This window comes from Solea solea, chromosome 17, assembly GCF_958295425.1.
Source record: "Solea solea chromosome 17, fSolSol10.1, whole genome shotgun sequence".
Taxonomy (NCBI): Eukaryota; Metazoa; Chordata; class Actinopteri; order Pleuronectiformes; family Soleidae; genus Solea; species Solea solea.
In genome coordinates, this window is record NC_081150.1 from 1,952,881 (window position 1) to 1,968,079 (window position 15,199).

The window sequence follows — 15,199 nt, forward strand, 5'->3', positions numbered from 1 at the left end:
TGTGGTCACCGTGTACAGTATAGGTCCAGATAAACAAATGCAAATGACTCCTTCGTTATCAGTATTAAATTAACTAAGCGTTAAGTGAGTCCTGCTCGTTTACTGCTGCAGGCGGATAATCCGACAGTGTGTGTGTACGTAATGTTTTCAAGAACTCAACATCATTATTTTATTATCGTCTCTGCTTGTTTCTCCACAAAGCCCCAGGATAAGCTGTAGTTTCCTTCTAATCTCAAAGAACATACTGTGTTTTGCATCAGAGTTGTGTCCATTTACAGCATCTTAAATCTTTCCACGGGCTCTGCATGCACTTGTTTGATTGTCAGTGTTTATCAGACACAGGGTTTAAGGAAAGATGCCATAGGTTGCATTATGGGGAATGTAGAATCCAGGGTTTTTTGGAGACTGACCTTTACAAGGACGGAAAATCGGAATATTACCGCCTCTTCTGCACAGATGTGGACCACTCTTTGTTAATCTCTATCAGAAATCCCCCCCTAACTTTTATGGGTGTGTAATAATAGTAAATCACCAGAGGGGCCCCAGAGTGGCGGAGAAATAAAAAAAGAAAAGATGAATTTATGGATATGATCAAGATCATAAAGCAACATGATAGAGGAGATAAAATGGCCACATAGAGCATGCCATTGTGCAGTTTGCAGCATAAACGCCCGAGATTCAGATTCAATGGATTCATTATTGCAGCATGTACAGAAATGTGGGCACTGCAGCAGCACAGTGGAGTCGTGGATGTGCTGTGCTCATCAGCAGAGCAGCCAGTCAAAGCCTCTACCCTCCCCCAATACATCACACACACACACACACACACACACACACACACACACTCCCACTGACTCAAGCGTAGGCAGGTGCACACATACCCACAATCCCCCATCACAGATATGGAGTCAGCAGCTTCTTCCTCGCAGTGACTGATACATGCGATGCCGCTCTAATAGCCGCAGCTCTCGCTGTGCTTTAGACCGGAGCCAGGCTGTGAGATTAGAGCCTGTGGGAGAAGCTGAGTTAATACAGAGGATGAAGGTTTGATGATCAGAAAAATAAAGAAATACAGAAATATAAAAATCAGTGTTTATACTTTCCCCCATTACATATTATACACCGTCGGCAAACAGATGTGTGCTTAGCATACGTCACATCAGTTCAATCTGCTGCTGGCCATGAAACATGTGGCTGTCTGTAATCATATCATATCAACAACAACAACAAAAAGCAAAAAAAAAAAAATCAGCAGATGTCGAAATGAAATTAACATGAAAATTACGATTCAAGCCCAGATAAGATACAGCGACGACAAAGGCTTGTATTGATGCAAGGGAAAGTTACATTTGCAGCATTTAAGGCTGATCATAAGTGACTCACTGACAAGGTGGGACACATATCAAGCTGTCGTGAGTCAGAAGAAAGAAGAACTGACAGGTTTGACAGCTGTCGCTGCAGAGCAGGTGCGAGGAATTTCACCAGGCTGCAATTGTGAAGTAATAGGAAACATGTATTTGTAATTCAGAGAGAGGACGCTCCTAATGGCTGCTCCACCACGTAGGTAATGTCACTTTAGTGGAAAGCTATTGCTATTCCAGTATTGGGAACAACTTCCTTCACTGCATAGCATAAACACGACAAACCTCCAAAATGACTCTAACTGCTGTAGTAAACATGCCAGACCTGTGTGTGGCGCTGTAATGCTACCACAGAAATAAACTAAAATAAACAAAGAAGACGTCGAGCATGCGCAAAAATGTTGTGCGCTGTGTACAAATGTTTTTTAACAGAGACAGAATTAACCAAAATATGGTGACGATTATAATAATTATATATATATATATATAATTATAGTGAACTTAAACAAAGTCAAAACACATGATGAAAATAGCGGATGCAGGAGCAAGAGTGAACTGGGGCTATGACAACGTCGCTTTCTCAAAGTTATTCATATACATGAAAACTCAAGGGTAAATAGCATTTTCAGGGCTGAAAATTCTGCTTCCATGTGGATAAAAAAGCCAAAACCATACAAAAGTTTTGCATATTCTATATTAAACTTGTTCTCGATGGTAAAGGGCAATCAAACACTCATGGAAGAGGCTCAGGACAGAGACAAGTTGTTGTTTTTAATGTCTTGATGATGAGACTCACCCTGCCTACCCCAGCTTTAACTTCATACTCTCCATAGACTGTGAAAAGTAGATGATGCCTCTCTAAAGGTTTAATTTGACTTTTCAAGCGCTTTGATTTCCACAGTCACCTGAATCCAAACCTGTGTCATGTTAAACGGTTAAACTATGTGTCTAAACACATTAATGTCAAACATTACAGCCCAGGTCAGCAACTGGCTGCTACTTTTAAAAGAATACTTTTGGTAATTTGGATTAAACAAAAAAAAAGAGTTTAGTTTTACTGAAGCCAGTTTCACATGCCGACCCCTGCAGTCGAGGCTCATAAACTAATGTTAACAACGTGGTAAAAGTAAAAGCACTTTTAGGGTGAGGGTAAAATGGCAAACAGGAAGAAGTCAATTATGGCAACAAAGTCTCTCCAGTCTGCATTCATTTGTCACAAAAAACATTAAAAAACATAAAGATGAAAGTTCTTAGTCCGTGAAAATCATGCAAATAAAAAACACTAATATGCTAATAAGATGTTTATTTAACAGAAGTGAACCTTTGAAAACATAAACCTTGGTTCAAAAAGTCCAAGTTGCTGAAACTTGCTTTGTCAGTTTTACAGTTTAAAAACTGACTGCTTTGATTATGTGAAGACAACATCTCCCGTGATCATCCACTGCTCCACAAACTCTGCCTTTTCTTGTTGTTCCTTTTACTGGAGTGTTTTAAACCACATAATCCCTGTGTGTGTTTTTAAGGTCATGTTCCATCGTGCACTGCGTTGCTGAATTATCCGCCTAAAGCGTGTATTATCTCTAATTCCACATAGAATTTCTGGAATATCAACAAGGAAGAAGTCAATAAAGTGTTGGCTCGGCGGCGTTTTTGACCTCTGAAAACTACAGGCAACAAGCTAATGTTTGTATTTATTCATCTTCCAGAGAAGAAAAAAACTCACAATGCCTGAGGATTTAATACAATTTCAGACTCAAATGACCTCCAGCTATTTTTTACCGACATGTTTTGTTTCCTCAAACAAAATCCACTGAGCGAGTTGTGTGGTTTGTTTTAAGCTTGATTGCTTTGGAGAGAAAGTCCTGTTTCTTTTTTATTTTGTTCTTTTACGAGCAGTGTGTCTGGCAGAGATCGCAGAACCTCTGGAAGCTGCTGCTTGCTGCGCTTGCACAACCATTCCAGTGCCATTCCACCTTGGGTAATTTATCTTCTCGGTTTCCCCCAACAAAGGCAGCAAAACAAGGAGTAAACAGTGGGCTCATTAAAACCCCACAGGAATGCTCATCCCTCACATGTGCAGGACTCTGTTAGGTTTTGTTAAAAAGCCTTTACATCACCCGGCTTCCTGAAAAGAAAGCATCGTAGAGCAAACAATAGCATCCGTCGTTTCTGCGCGCATAGTTTGATCGCATACCCTGAATGTAGTAAAGTGAGTAAAGTGGTGATTGCAACCTAGTGCGAACCTTGAGTTAATCTGTAAAGCGCAGACAAGCCCATGTCTTACAGCCGGCTCCCGTGACTCCTTTCTCTCGTCTGTGTGCTCAGTGACAGCAGCAGCAGAGGGCGGCCTGGACTTCTGCAGGCTCAGGAGTTTACCTAATTATCTGGCATTAAGTCTAAATGGAAGGCTTCCCTCCATCATCCTGTGCCACATGGCCACAACAGGGATAAGCCGCAGTCTTACAAACCATTAGGGCTTTACAAGGCACTTGACCTAAGGACACAGGAAGGGAGGCAGAAGGCCCACGTCTTGGTCAGAGCGCTACAGTAGAGAGCACTGGCAGACATGTTGATTTCAGTGTTGTTAGGGCAACCAAAATGTATCATCTGCACCTTTATAATTATTATTTCTATTTAAATATGAGACACGGTATATTTGTGAGCAGTTCAGGAGTTATTTTTAAAGCAAATTAGCACGTCCTTCTTTATTCAACTTGCATGGGTGTCAAATTACATCATCACTTTTCACAAGTAGCTCAACACTGTTAAAAAAAACAAAACGCCTGCAGACTCCTGTCTTTTACTTGCTTTTTTTGATGCTTTCTTTGTGTGCACTGTTGTTCCGCCTCTACCACCACTGTATTTAATTTAATCTTTGACATTTTTGTAAATTTCATTGTGTAGCAAATGAAATCAAAACCTCATTGTATTCTGCACATCTGCTGTGTGTGTGTAGTGCCTAAAGTTGTCATTGGATCAGTGGTTTGAATCATAGACTTGTGTTTTTCTGTGATCAAAATAGTTCTTTTTGCTGGTTTCAATCACATTTGAATGAGATTGACTGTGTTTAAAGAATATGTAACTAACTTGAAGCACTTTGGCTTCCTTTGTTTCTCAACGAAGACATCCTTTGGAACCAATAAAAACCCCAGTAATAAGGTTAAATGTCAAAAATTTGGAAGAATATTCATGGTGATAAAGAATGTTTTTGTCCCTGCAATATTTTGAGTAATTACATGTAACTAAACCCATATCAGTATCACCACTGCAATCTGATAACTTCTTGGGCAATAACCTATACTCCCACACAATTTCATCAAAATCTATTCATTACCTTTTGAGTTGCTTCTCAAAAACAGTCAAACACATGAAAAAACCTAATTAAAGGAGGAAGTTAATATTAAGCAGCTTCTTTTGTAGACTTCTTTCCTCAAGTAAGTAAATGTTCTTCAAATACACAGAATTACCACATGTGGGTGTAGGCGAAACCAATGATGTGACCACAGAGCAGACAGTGGTTGGCTGCTGGAATGTCCCACAGGTTATTATCATGAACATGAGGATGGACACACACAACCTGCCAATATTTCCACACCACCAGTTCTTGGTTACTGCTGTATACAGTAGAATGTTCAGTGCTGACCTGATAAAAAAGATTAACGGGTACTTCACCGTGTTTGTTTATGGCTGTAGGAGCTGTCGGGTTATCTCACCACACTCCAAATGTTCTGAACAATGGCTGTGCTGATGCTAATGCTAGCAATTTCCCTGTTTTTTTGCAGGTCACTGCCAGGGGATTTGCCCCATTGTTGCAGTTTGCCTACACTGCTAAGCTGTTACTCAGCAGAGAAAACATCCAGGAGGTCATCCGCTGTGCCGAATTCCTGCGCATACAGAACCTCGAGGACTCGTGCTTTCGCTTCCTGGAGGCTCAGCTGCGCAGCGAGGACGATGGCTTGCTTCCCTACCACAAGGTGGCTGCAGAAGCAAACAACTCAGAGGATGAGAGCATGCAGTCAGAGGTGGAAAAGCCCACCTCCCCCAGGGTGCGCCGGTGTGCTGACGCCCTTACCTCTTTTCGACGCCCCGACAATGATCGGCTAGCAATGTCTATGCCCAGCAACTTCACGGATGGCAGGCTGGAGTTTGATGGCCATGGAGTGTCAGACCTGCCACGATGCCCCAAGTACAGGAAATACCAGTGGGCTTGCAACAAGCACAATAATGACACCTCGTCACACACCAGTACCTCAGGTTTTCCAAGCACATTAAAGGAGAGCAGCGTTAGCGGGGCAGTGCCAGGTCAGGGCAGGCTGCCTTTGGCACAGATTAAAGTTGAACCACAGGCAGAGGAAGAAGCCATCTCATTGTGCCTGTCAGGGGATGAGCAGGATGTCAGGGATAAGGACAATGTCACAGCTATGGAGATGGATAACCCAATATCTCTTGAAAGAACCAAGAGAACCAAGTCTCCATCCTGCCTCCGAGCCCTCTTCAAGAAAGGGGTGGACGTCCCCAGCCTGCCCAACACATCACAGCAGCTATTCGCCAACAGACTTGTTTGCCCCCAGGACAAAGGAAACTCTCAGGGAGATCATAAAAAAGACTTCAGTCCTTTCACTGGGGAGCTGGGTCTGTCTCTTACATCCCCAAAGGACATGGACGGTTTCCCTGCAGGGTTGTCCCTCAAGTCCACTTCCTGTGACGGGGTCTGCAAACAGGAGGTCGAGCTTGACCGTCGTAGTGTCATATTTTCCTCAGGGGCCTGCAACCGTCTGGGAACACCAGCGCATTCCTACCCTGGTGGGAACTCTTTGGAGATGGAGCTCACCGAGCACATGCCAAAGGGCCTGTGGGCTGGATCTAGCCAGTCTCTCCCCACCTCCCAGAACTATTCTCCCAGCACCACCTCCACTGAGCCTCCACTTCTATGCCGCCCAAGGCCCAACACCAGCTGCCCAGTGCCAATCAAAGTGTGCCCACGCTCGCCGCCTTGTGAGACACGTACCAGGACTTCCAGCTCCTGTTCCTCATACTCCTATGCGGAGGACGGCAGTGGAGGCTCTCCCTGTAGCCTGCCCCAATTTGAATTCTCCTCCTCACCGTGCTCCAACGTGGCACGCTGCCTCAATGTGGACCAGCAGGAGCAAAGCGTGGGAGGGGATGCCCTTTTTAACCCGGTGCAGCCCAAGATCAAATGTGAGCAGTCCTATGGCACCAACTCCAGCGACGAGTCCGGGTCTTTCTCAGAGGGAGACAGCGAATCCTGCCACGCACAGGAGCGGGGAACAGAGGTGAGTGTAGAACATTGTCTCCCACATGTAGCACACAGTGATACATCACACTCGATTCCACCATGGCTAATTATTTTTGCACTGGCCTGCTCTCCAGGTCTGCATTAGCAGTCATTAAATCATCATGTAATTGAAGTACGAGTGTTCAGTACAAGATTTACAGCACCACCAAAGGGCACAGATGTGCTTTGATATTATTAATCTGCTTTATGCGCTGCTGGAGATCTGTGTAATGAGTGCGAATATGTGCACCCAAATACTCAACATCCTAAATATGGGAGGATGTGGTGCTAGCTGAGAGAAGTGTTTTTTTTAAAGCACTGCAGGCAAAAGAAAGGTCAGGATTCTCCTAGGATAGACCTGTCCTCTGAGGTGATTCCTCTTGGCAATCTTTGCCTCTCTGCCAGTGCCAGCTAGCGTAACAAAAACACTGATATCTGGGCTGTAATCCGCCTCCATAAATATGCATGTGTTAATTCCCCATGTAGCTTAGCCAACTGCTGACATTTCTGATCTATCAACAATTAGCTGTGATACCCAGCTGCATTGAGGCTGTGCAATTGCTTTGCAAAAAGGATTACAACCACTTCATCGCTACAGAGGCAGCAGCAGCAGTAGTGTGCGGTGGAATGTGAGTGGGTGAGAGGTTCAGCTCGGCCTCATGACAGGACTGTAGTGCAGTTTGACGGCGCTGACAGTGACGGATGAATAGCCAATCCTCTAATCGTCCTTCACCTAATCCACCTGGGCAGACGTTCCTCCAAGCTGCAGACGAGACGATTGTTGTTGTTTACCACGTAAAGATCAGTGAGGGACTGTAATTCACAGATGGAGCGAGCAGCGCAGGTGTAATAACATGAAATGAGCACATTTCCCACCCGAGGGAAAGGCAATAAAACAGATTCATGGAGAAACGCTTTGCTTTCTTGAAGAGCTTCTGCTTACTCATTTAATAGAGTGGAATTTCTATCTGCATCATGCTGCTGCTGTCGGAGGAAAAAAAACTTTATATCAACAAAGCCTTGTTTTACTGTCTTTTAACTCCCTGTCAACTTAACCAATAAACTAAACTAAATAAAGGTAGTATTAATTGTTAGTGTTATTATTACTTCCTACATATTAATATGTAACCATATTATTGTCTCACTGTCACTGTACTGTTATGTAAAATGTTACCAGATTTAAAGTTTTGAACATTTTTTTTGCAGTATTTGGTCCCATTACGCTTCCTGTGACTATTTCAGAATAAAAGTCACACTATGTTTCCTCATTTAAATTTTTTTAGGGGTACAAAGCTTGGAACAGGTGTTTTCCTTTAGCTTTCTTGGTTTAGATTGTCCCTCACTATCACGTCACACTGAATGTTGTTGTCTCTGGGAGTCTCCATGTTACAACCAGGCCATCCTGACTCTTGTGATATTGCACTTAGTGGTGTTCACTTGCGTCGACAGAATTGTGTTTTTTTTTTTTCCTTGCTGGAAAGATGGATGCTTTAAGTGCACACGGGAGAAACGAGTGAGCGATAGAGGAACTTGTGTGTTGCCATGGCGATGGGATCCCGGTGCGTTGCAAGGGTATTGGAAGCTGACAGGATTGAGCCCTTGCGTGGAAATAATTCAGTTCCTGCTGCACAGAGTTTGCGAGATAAAGAGGCTCAGCAGTAATGTGCAATTATTACCTTCCTAGCATGACCCATCACCGTCAGATTTATGGTCGTCTGAAGGGCCCGAGGAATGTGCCTCTGTAAATTATGTGGGATTGATTTAGAGCAGCTGAGCTGTCAGGCCAGCTCAAAAATGACTACAGGACACATCATTCCCTTTGTGTGGGTTTATATACTGTATGTGTGTGTGTCAGTCACTGATGGTTGTCCTTTACACCACGCAGTATTGACTCATACGGGGTTATGTGCCAGCTTTTGACTAACAATCACAGGCTGGTGATAGCATTCTTCATGAATGAATGTCTCTCTACACTTTATTACAGTGGAGCTCGTGGAAACTCCCTTTTTTTGGCCTGTATGTGGTGAGGAAATGCTACATCATGCTTCCCTCGGCCACTCTGTACTGTCCTCCCTGTAATTCAGGTGCACAAACAAACATATGGAGAGGGCTGTCCTCGCTGTGTTTGCTGGACAAATAACAGACGGGGGAAAGCTGCCCGCTTTGGTAAAAATAGCTGCGGCTCAGGACCGCGGCCCTGGACACAATGAATACAGATGAGGAAGGAAGTTATTAAAGTGCAGGCCAGTCCGACCAAAGTGTTGTCATTCGAGGTAGCCAGAGTCACATAAGGTTCTCTGGGCAACTCCTGCTGTGTGGTTATGGGCTGTTGCAGTGATGTGAGTCACATCTGTGCAGAGATGAGGATCGGGAGCTTCAGTCAACTCAAAGAGACAAGCAGCTTTTAAAAGGACATACGCACACACATTTCTGCATTAAAAAGAAAAAGAAAAAGACTATTCTTGTATATTGCAGTGATTGCCAGAGATGAGTGGTCTTTTTATGAGTGCCCAAACAAATTAGCTGCATTTTTAGACAAGATTTATGTGTATATGTTTAAAACAGTTTGCAGAAAATAAAGTTTTTAGTTCATTTACTTCTTGGAAATGATTCATTTACCAGTTCAAAATGATATTAGGGCACAAATTAGGTCACTAATATACAGTATATGTAAATGGTCAATTATATTATAAGTTCACCAACTTTGTATTAGCATATATCATAACTGCAAAATTGTCCGGAACGTTTTGCTGAATCCTAAGGCAGAATGAAATTTGTCATGCCACAGCTCAATATTACTGTGCTATAGATTTAAAACGTGGAATGTTACCATTTCATTACAAAATATTCACTTTGATAATGCAACGAGAACATTAGAACAATAACACAATAGATTAATTGAATTGCAGCCTTTGTGTTTATTATTTGCAATCTTTCAATTGCAATTCCAACATAGAAGTGATTAATAATTCAACCCTACTAAATCCATAATACTGTATATAAACTCAATTATTTCTGAACCAAGGACCCCGTACAAGATGAAACGTATTCTTTGGAACTACAAAATCAAAATGAATTTACTATTTGTTGTAATCTGCAGCTTTTAGTTTTATAAAAGTAAACATAGGCTTATATAAATCATTATATTTCTCTAGGATGAATCTGTAAACCTTTATCATAGTCCATATAGAATAGTCACAAAATAAAGACATTTAGATTCATATACAGGACACAGGTAAGGTGATGTATGCTTTAAACCAACAGCATCTGGATGGACATCGAGATGCATTTCTTCTCTCTCTGAGTTCCAGCTCATTGCAGCAGTGTAGGCGCTGAGCTCAGTCCAGTTTATCGTCTGGTCACTGAGGTGTAACTATTGATCTCGCAGTGAGTGGGAGGAGTTATTTACTGAAGTACTGATACATGCTTCGATTGTTTAATTCTGTTTTCTTTATCACACTAAACATGAAACAGACTGGATGACAATCTAACTTTAGAAATGATGTGGCTGTGGTTTGATGTGTCATTCGTAATATTAGCTGTGGAGCTTGCTGCAGTCACGTCTGATATACTGATCACACTATATACATTAGTCAGTGTGTTAAGGGACTTTAGGGGACCTAGGGAATTTGGAGGGGCCCTACATCGACCCAAGGCTGTTTATTTTAATGTTCCTTTTTCTTGCCTGTGGTTTATATTTCTGTGCTCGCTGATTTATACTTTCCTCCTCTGAAATGATCTCGTTGATCAAAGTGACAGAGCTCAATAGGGGTTGACACTTCTTTTCAAATTCTCTCAGACGAGGAACAATGGATGTTGTTATTTTTCCTGTTTTTGTTTAGTTTCTTGTCTCTTATATATATTTGTCATGAATATGTCAGAATAAAAACTTAATTGAAACTAAAGTGGCATGAGCGGTTTAGGAGTTCCCCTGTAAGTAGCTCGTTACAGAATAAACACAAGCTGACAGTATTTTTAGTGAATGTATTATTTTTAATATTATAAAAAGATAATGTAATAAATGCAATAGTTACAGAGGTATTGGAAGCCAGCTATAGAAAGAGTTGGACTGAAAAGTCAAAATAAGATTATTTTGGACCCAGTCTAAAAATAACAATACTAACAAGTGCTGGAGAAAGTGTGACATGGTTGGGGACCATTTTGGGATGGCCCAAAAATACACATAAGCTCTGAAAAAATATGAAATGAGATCTGGAGAGGAAAAAAAAGCTATGCCCCATGCTGCGGAACATTTATTCAGCAAAGAACAGTGTTACATACTGCATATGTTGTCAATGTTTGATGAAGCTTAACCCTCCCACAATCTCCCAATGCTAGAAAAACTCAAACAAACATGTATATATATATATATATATATATGATGTTACACAGCCCAGCTACAGCCTCCTGTTTTTAAAGACGATGGGGCTTTATGTACTTGGACATGGGTCATTATCGATGTTTATTGAAGCCCTACAGTATCTCATGGTGCTTTGTGAAGTGAAATTGCCTGTTATTCTCCAGAAAATAGCAATAACGTTCAAAAAGAACAGATTTCACTTATAGCCAGTATATATAGGCAACAAAATGTGATTGATATTTTATAAAGATGCTGCATGTAACACATGGAGCCTTGTTTTGTTGCCTTCAAGGTAAACACAGATGGAGACTTGAGCAAGCAAAGTACTTTGAAATCTATTTTCATCAATGTTGATGATAAAGAAGGTTAGATGAGTGAGATGAAATGTTCAAACCTCCAAAATCACATATGTTGCATCGTTTAAGACCTTAAGAGTGGACTGTGACCAAAAAAGACGACACTTGTGTGCTTTTAACTGTCGAGTCTGCAGACAGGAGGGTAGTGTGTGACCGGGATGGACTGGACCGGACGTCCCTGTGGTGTTTGAGCAAACTCACTGGGCCCTCAGGTCCAGATGAGACACAGAAACTTTGCTGTTCACCCTGCAGTCGTCCAGGAAGCACTGAGGCGTTGAGCATGCAGCTACCTTACAGTGGTAATCTGTGAGATTCCTCTTGTGCTGATCTTGGCGAGTGCCGTGCCGTTTCTGCACTCAGATTCCGAGAAATAGCTTGGCAATCAAATAATGTGTCAATTTTCTCCTTTTTTTTTGTTTGGACGAGAGTTCTGTTAATGAAGTTTGACACTTTTTTTGGTTTTTTTACAGTTAACAGCCCATTTTTTCACGTGTTTCTTCCAAACATTGCAGCTGCTGCTGCCAGGAAAGAAAAGCAGTTCTATTTATGACATCCAACATTCATAAAGCTTTTTATGAAGCTGCTTCAAGACGAAATAATGACTTTAGAGAGTGAGAGAGACCAACAACAGTAATTAATTTATATTAAAATGCTGCCGATTATTACTCTAACCCCCTGAAGAGTTACTGTTGAACGGCTCACCATTACCTTCATTAAGATCTGACACAGAAAGTGCACGTGTAATGCTGCTTCATAATCCCATTTAGTAGCATGCAAGGTTAATTACGGAGATGCTAACACTCAGTCACATATTATGAGATGCGATTTCATTTTGGTTTGGATTAGATAAGGGACGAGTGTTCCACAGACCTGGAGCACAGGTGTCGGGCAACAATCACTTTAGGAAATTACTCCAGCCTCGAATGTAAACATCAGTGTGCTGACTGACGGCCCCGGGGCCCTTTGTATGAGATCGAGTTAGTGCTTCTGTGGGAATGAAGTGAGTGTTAACGGTGAAGAGACTGCAGTGGAGCACAGTGTGGGTCATCGTCGAGCTGTCCCGCCCTGTGATTGCAGATCACCTGACACGGGGCCAGTTGCTCCATGGCCTTTAAAGGCACAGTGTGTAAGATTTAGCAACACATATCGGTGAAGTTGCGTGTTGCATCTGAACATCCCTCGTCTTGTCTTTCAAGTGCGCTGGAGATGCTTCAGTTAGCATCAAAACGCAAAAGATAACATCTTTTGCGTTTGTCCATTGTGGGCTCCTGTCAAAACATGGAGCTGACCCGACTCCAGATATAAATTAAAAACAGCTTGTTCTTATGTCTTCAATCTCAACCGAATGAAAATAATTTCACCTAAATTTTACATACTGAGTATTTTAGATTATTCAATTCATTATAAAAATCAGTGATTGCATTTATAAAAACAAAGGCTACCTTATTTGAGGTGCATATTTACCAGGGTCTTTGAATGCATCTTGTTACCTGCTCCTATTAGCTCAACACGCTGTGAACCCTGCTTTACTTTAAATGGCATCAATAATCCAGGTCCAGTCACTACACTCTGGTTTGTTGGTTTTAATGTTTGTTGCCCTGTAATTTAAAGGCCTTTTCGTTTTTTTTCCAGACTGTTTTAAAAGCCTGGACCTGGATTATTTATGCTGTTTTTGGTTATAAGTCTTCCTCCCCCTTTTTTCCCTTTTTTCCCTTTACACAAGCACCAGTGGTTAGAGGGACACCAGTGGCACTCCTTCTGCCATATGTTGTCTGTATAATAGCATTTCTGCTTGCAATGCCCATCCCTATAAACCTGGTAACAAGCAAGTTCACTCACTCTCACTCATCTTCTACCGCTTTATCCTCCACATGAGGGTCACGGGGGAGCTGGACACAGGGGTGAAAGGCAGAGTACACCCCGGACAGGTCACCAGTACAGAGATGAACAACCATTCACACCTACGGTCAGTGCAGAGGTTCCAATTAACCGGAGAACCCGGAGAAAACCTACACACGGGAAGAACATGCAAACTCCACACAGATAGACTGTCAGACAGACCGAGTATCGAACCAAGCGACGACCATTTTGCTGTGAAGCAATAGACTCTAGCCACTACTCCGCCGTGAGGGCCCCCACTAAGTTAGAAAAGTAATCTTTCAGTGTGATGCTTCTCCAGCACAGGCAGCAATTTCCTATGCTGCAAAGAAACCTGAAAAATAAACAAGTCTAAAAGAATCTAAAAATGAAAATATGAATGAATAAATAAAATAAAACTATAACTAAATGTTAGCAGTGACTTTAAATGAATCAATGAATATATTAACAGTCATTTGATCATTGCAGGCCTAGGTTTGACTGTAGGCCTCAGCCTCAAGGACAACCAGGTGATCTTTCCAGTGCCCTATTTTGCAGGAAAAGACCTAAAATAATTCAGAATTAAATTGATTCAAGGTTGAGAATACTTCCTAAAGCCACTTTATATTCAAAGGAAAGAAGCCATCAGCAGCAGGTAAAAGGGTCATGTTCCTTCCTTTGTCCCACATACTGTTCTCTTGTATTTTGTGGCAGAATTTTAAACTTGAAACATCCATAATTTCTTGAGCAGTGCACAGTGTCAGGGCTGAGGCCCAGCACGCCTCTGCTCCTGATAATAGATGAGCCCTACTTTTTCACTCCATACCCCACTTACAGCACAATGACCCAGACAGAGAGAAAGAGAGTGAAGGGGAGAAAAACATAAAAATCCAGAACAGTTGGGTGTGAATTTATGACCGCGGTGGAAGTGTACTCTGTCATCCCAGCTCTGCCACTGAACTGGTTCTCATGCTGGGCGTCTAAATTTAGCCGTCCCCTGTGTACCAGTGACTGGTGGTGGATGCCGGGGGGGGGAAGAAAGAAACCAGCACAAGGTTACAGCGTCTCCTTCCCCCCTTTGACTGCTCTGGACAAAAAGATCTCATCTCTCGCTGCAGCGGTGGTTCTGGTTCACGAGCTGTTTGATCGCAGAGACACTCGTCGTCACCTCTGCTTTACGTGAAGCTGGCAGCTCGTGCTGGTGTTTTATCGCCCTCCCGTCACCTCTCTTTGAGGCTGGTGCTGTCACGGCCTGGTAAAGCAGCGAGGAGCCCGCCGCGGCCTTGAAAGCTCAGGTCATCATTTATTCATGTGTCTGCATGCAGATGTTGAGCAGAGATGAGAAACGGGGGCTCAGAGGGCTGCATTTGTAACGAGGGAACTGGGGCCTTTTTCTTTTTTCTTCTGTCAGAGACAGACTGACAACTAGATTTGCCTCACAGTGAGGAGTCATTTAAATTGTGTCATGAGTAGGCACCTCGCTTTATCCCCCTGAGTGCAGCGCTTACAACCAGGTGACACCTCAGCCACTTTGGTGCACCAAAGTGGAGAAAACAGTGCCGAGCTGCAGCCTGTGCCTGCAGTCAGCGGAGCGTTTAAGCATCTCTCAGGGAGCGTGTGGCTCCCGCTCGAGCAGCCAGGTACACTGGGAGTGGAAGTCGCATCCCTTGCTCCTTCTTTTGCCCCCTCCATCTCTTCCTCCTTTGTTTGGCTTTGTTCTCCCTGTGCTCTTTTGGAGGCAGCCACAGGGAGAGAGAGAGAGAGACAGAGCTGCAGCTTGTCTCATCTCTGCCAAGCTTTCCGGCTGTCTTCCTCTGGCTCTTTGTTATGCCTCCACTGCTTCCCCTCGCCGCCTTCAGCTACACCTCCCTGGTGCACACAGATACCACTGGGGTGGATCAGCCTATGATGTGCTTATCATAAGGTTTGCCATCACCTCAGGGAGAGACGCTCGCTTGTTGTTGCTCTC

At 42.9% G+C, this 15,199-nt stretch overlaps 1 protein-coding gene across 4 annotated transcripts in view; it reads left to right on the top strand.

The window, feature by feature from the left end:
* bach2b (BTB and CNC homology 1, basic leucine zipper transcription factor 2b) overlaps positions 1-15,199 on the top strand; it is a 104,826-nt gene that overhangs the window by 81,873 nt on the left and 7,754 nt on the right. For all 4 annotated transcript variants that reach the window (XM_058613146.1, XM_058613148.1, XM_058613149.1 and 1 more), the window contains one exon: positions 5,144-6,655. In XM_058613146.1, coding sequence (XP_058469129.1) covers positions 5,144-6,655 — 1,512 coding nt within the window. The remainder of the gene's footprint in view (positions 1-5,143; positions 6,656-15,199) is intronic.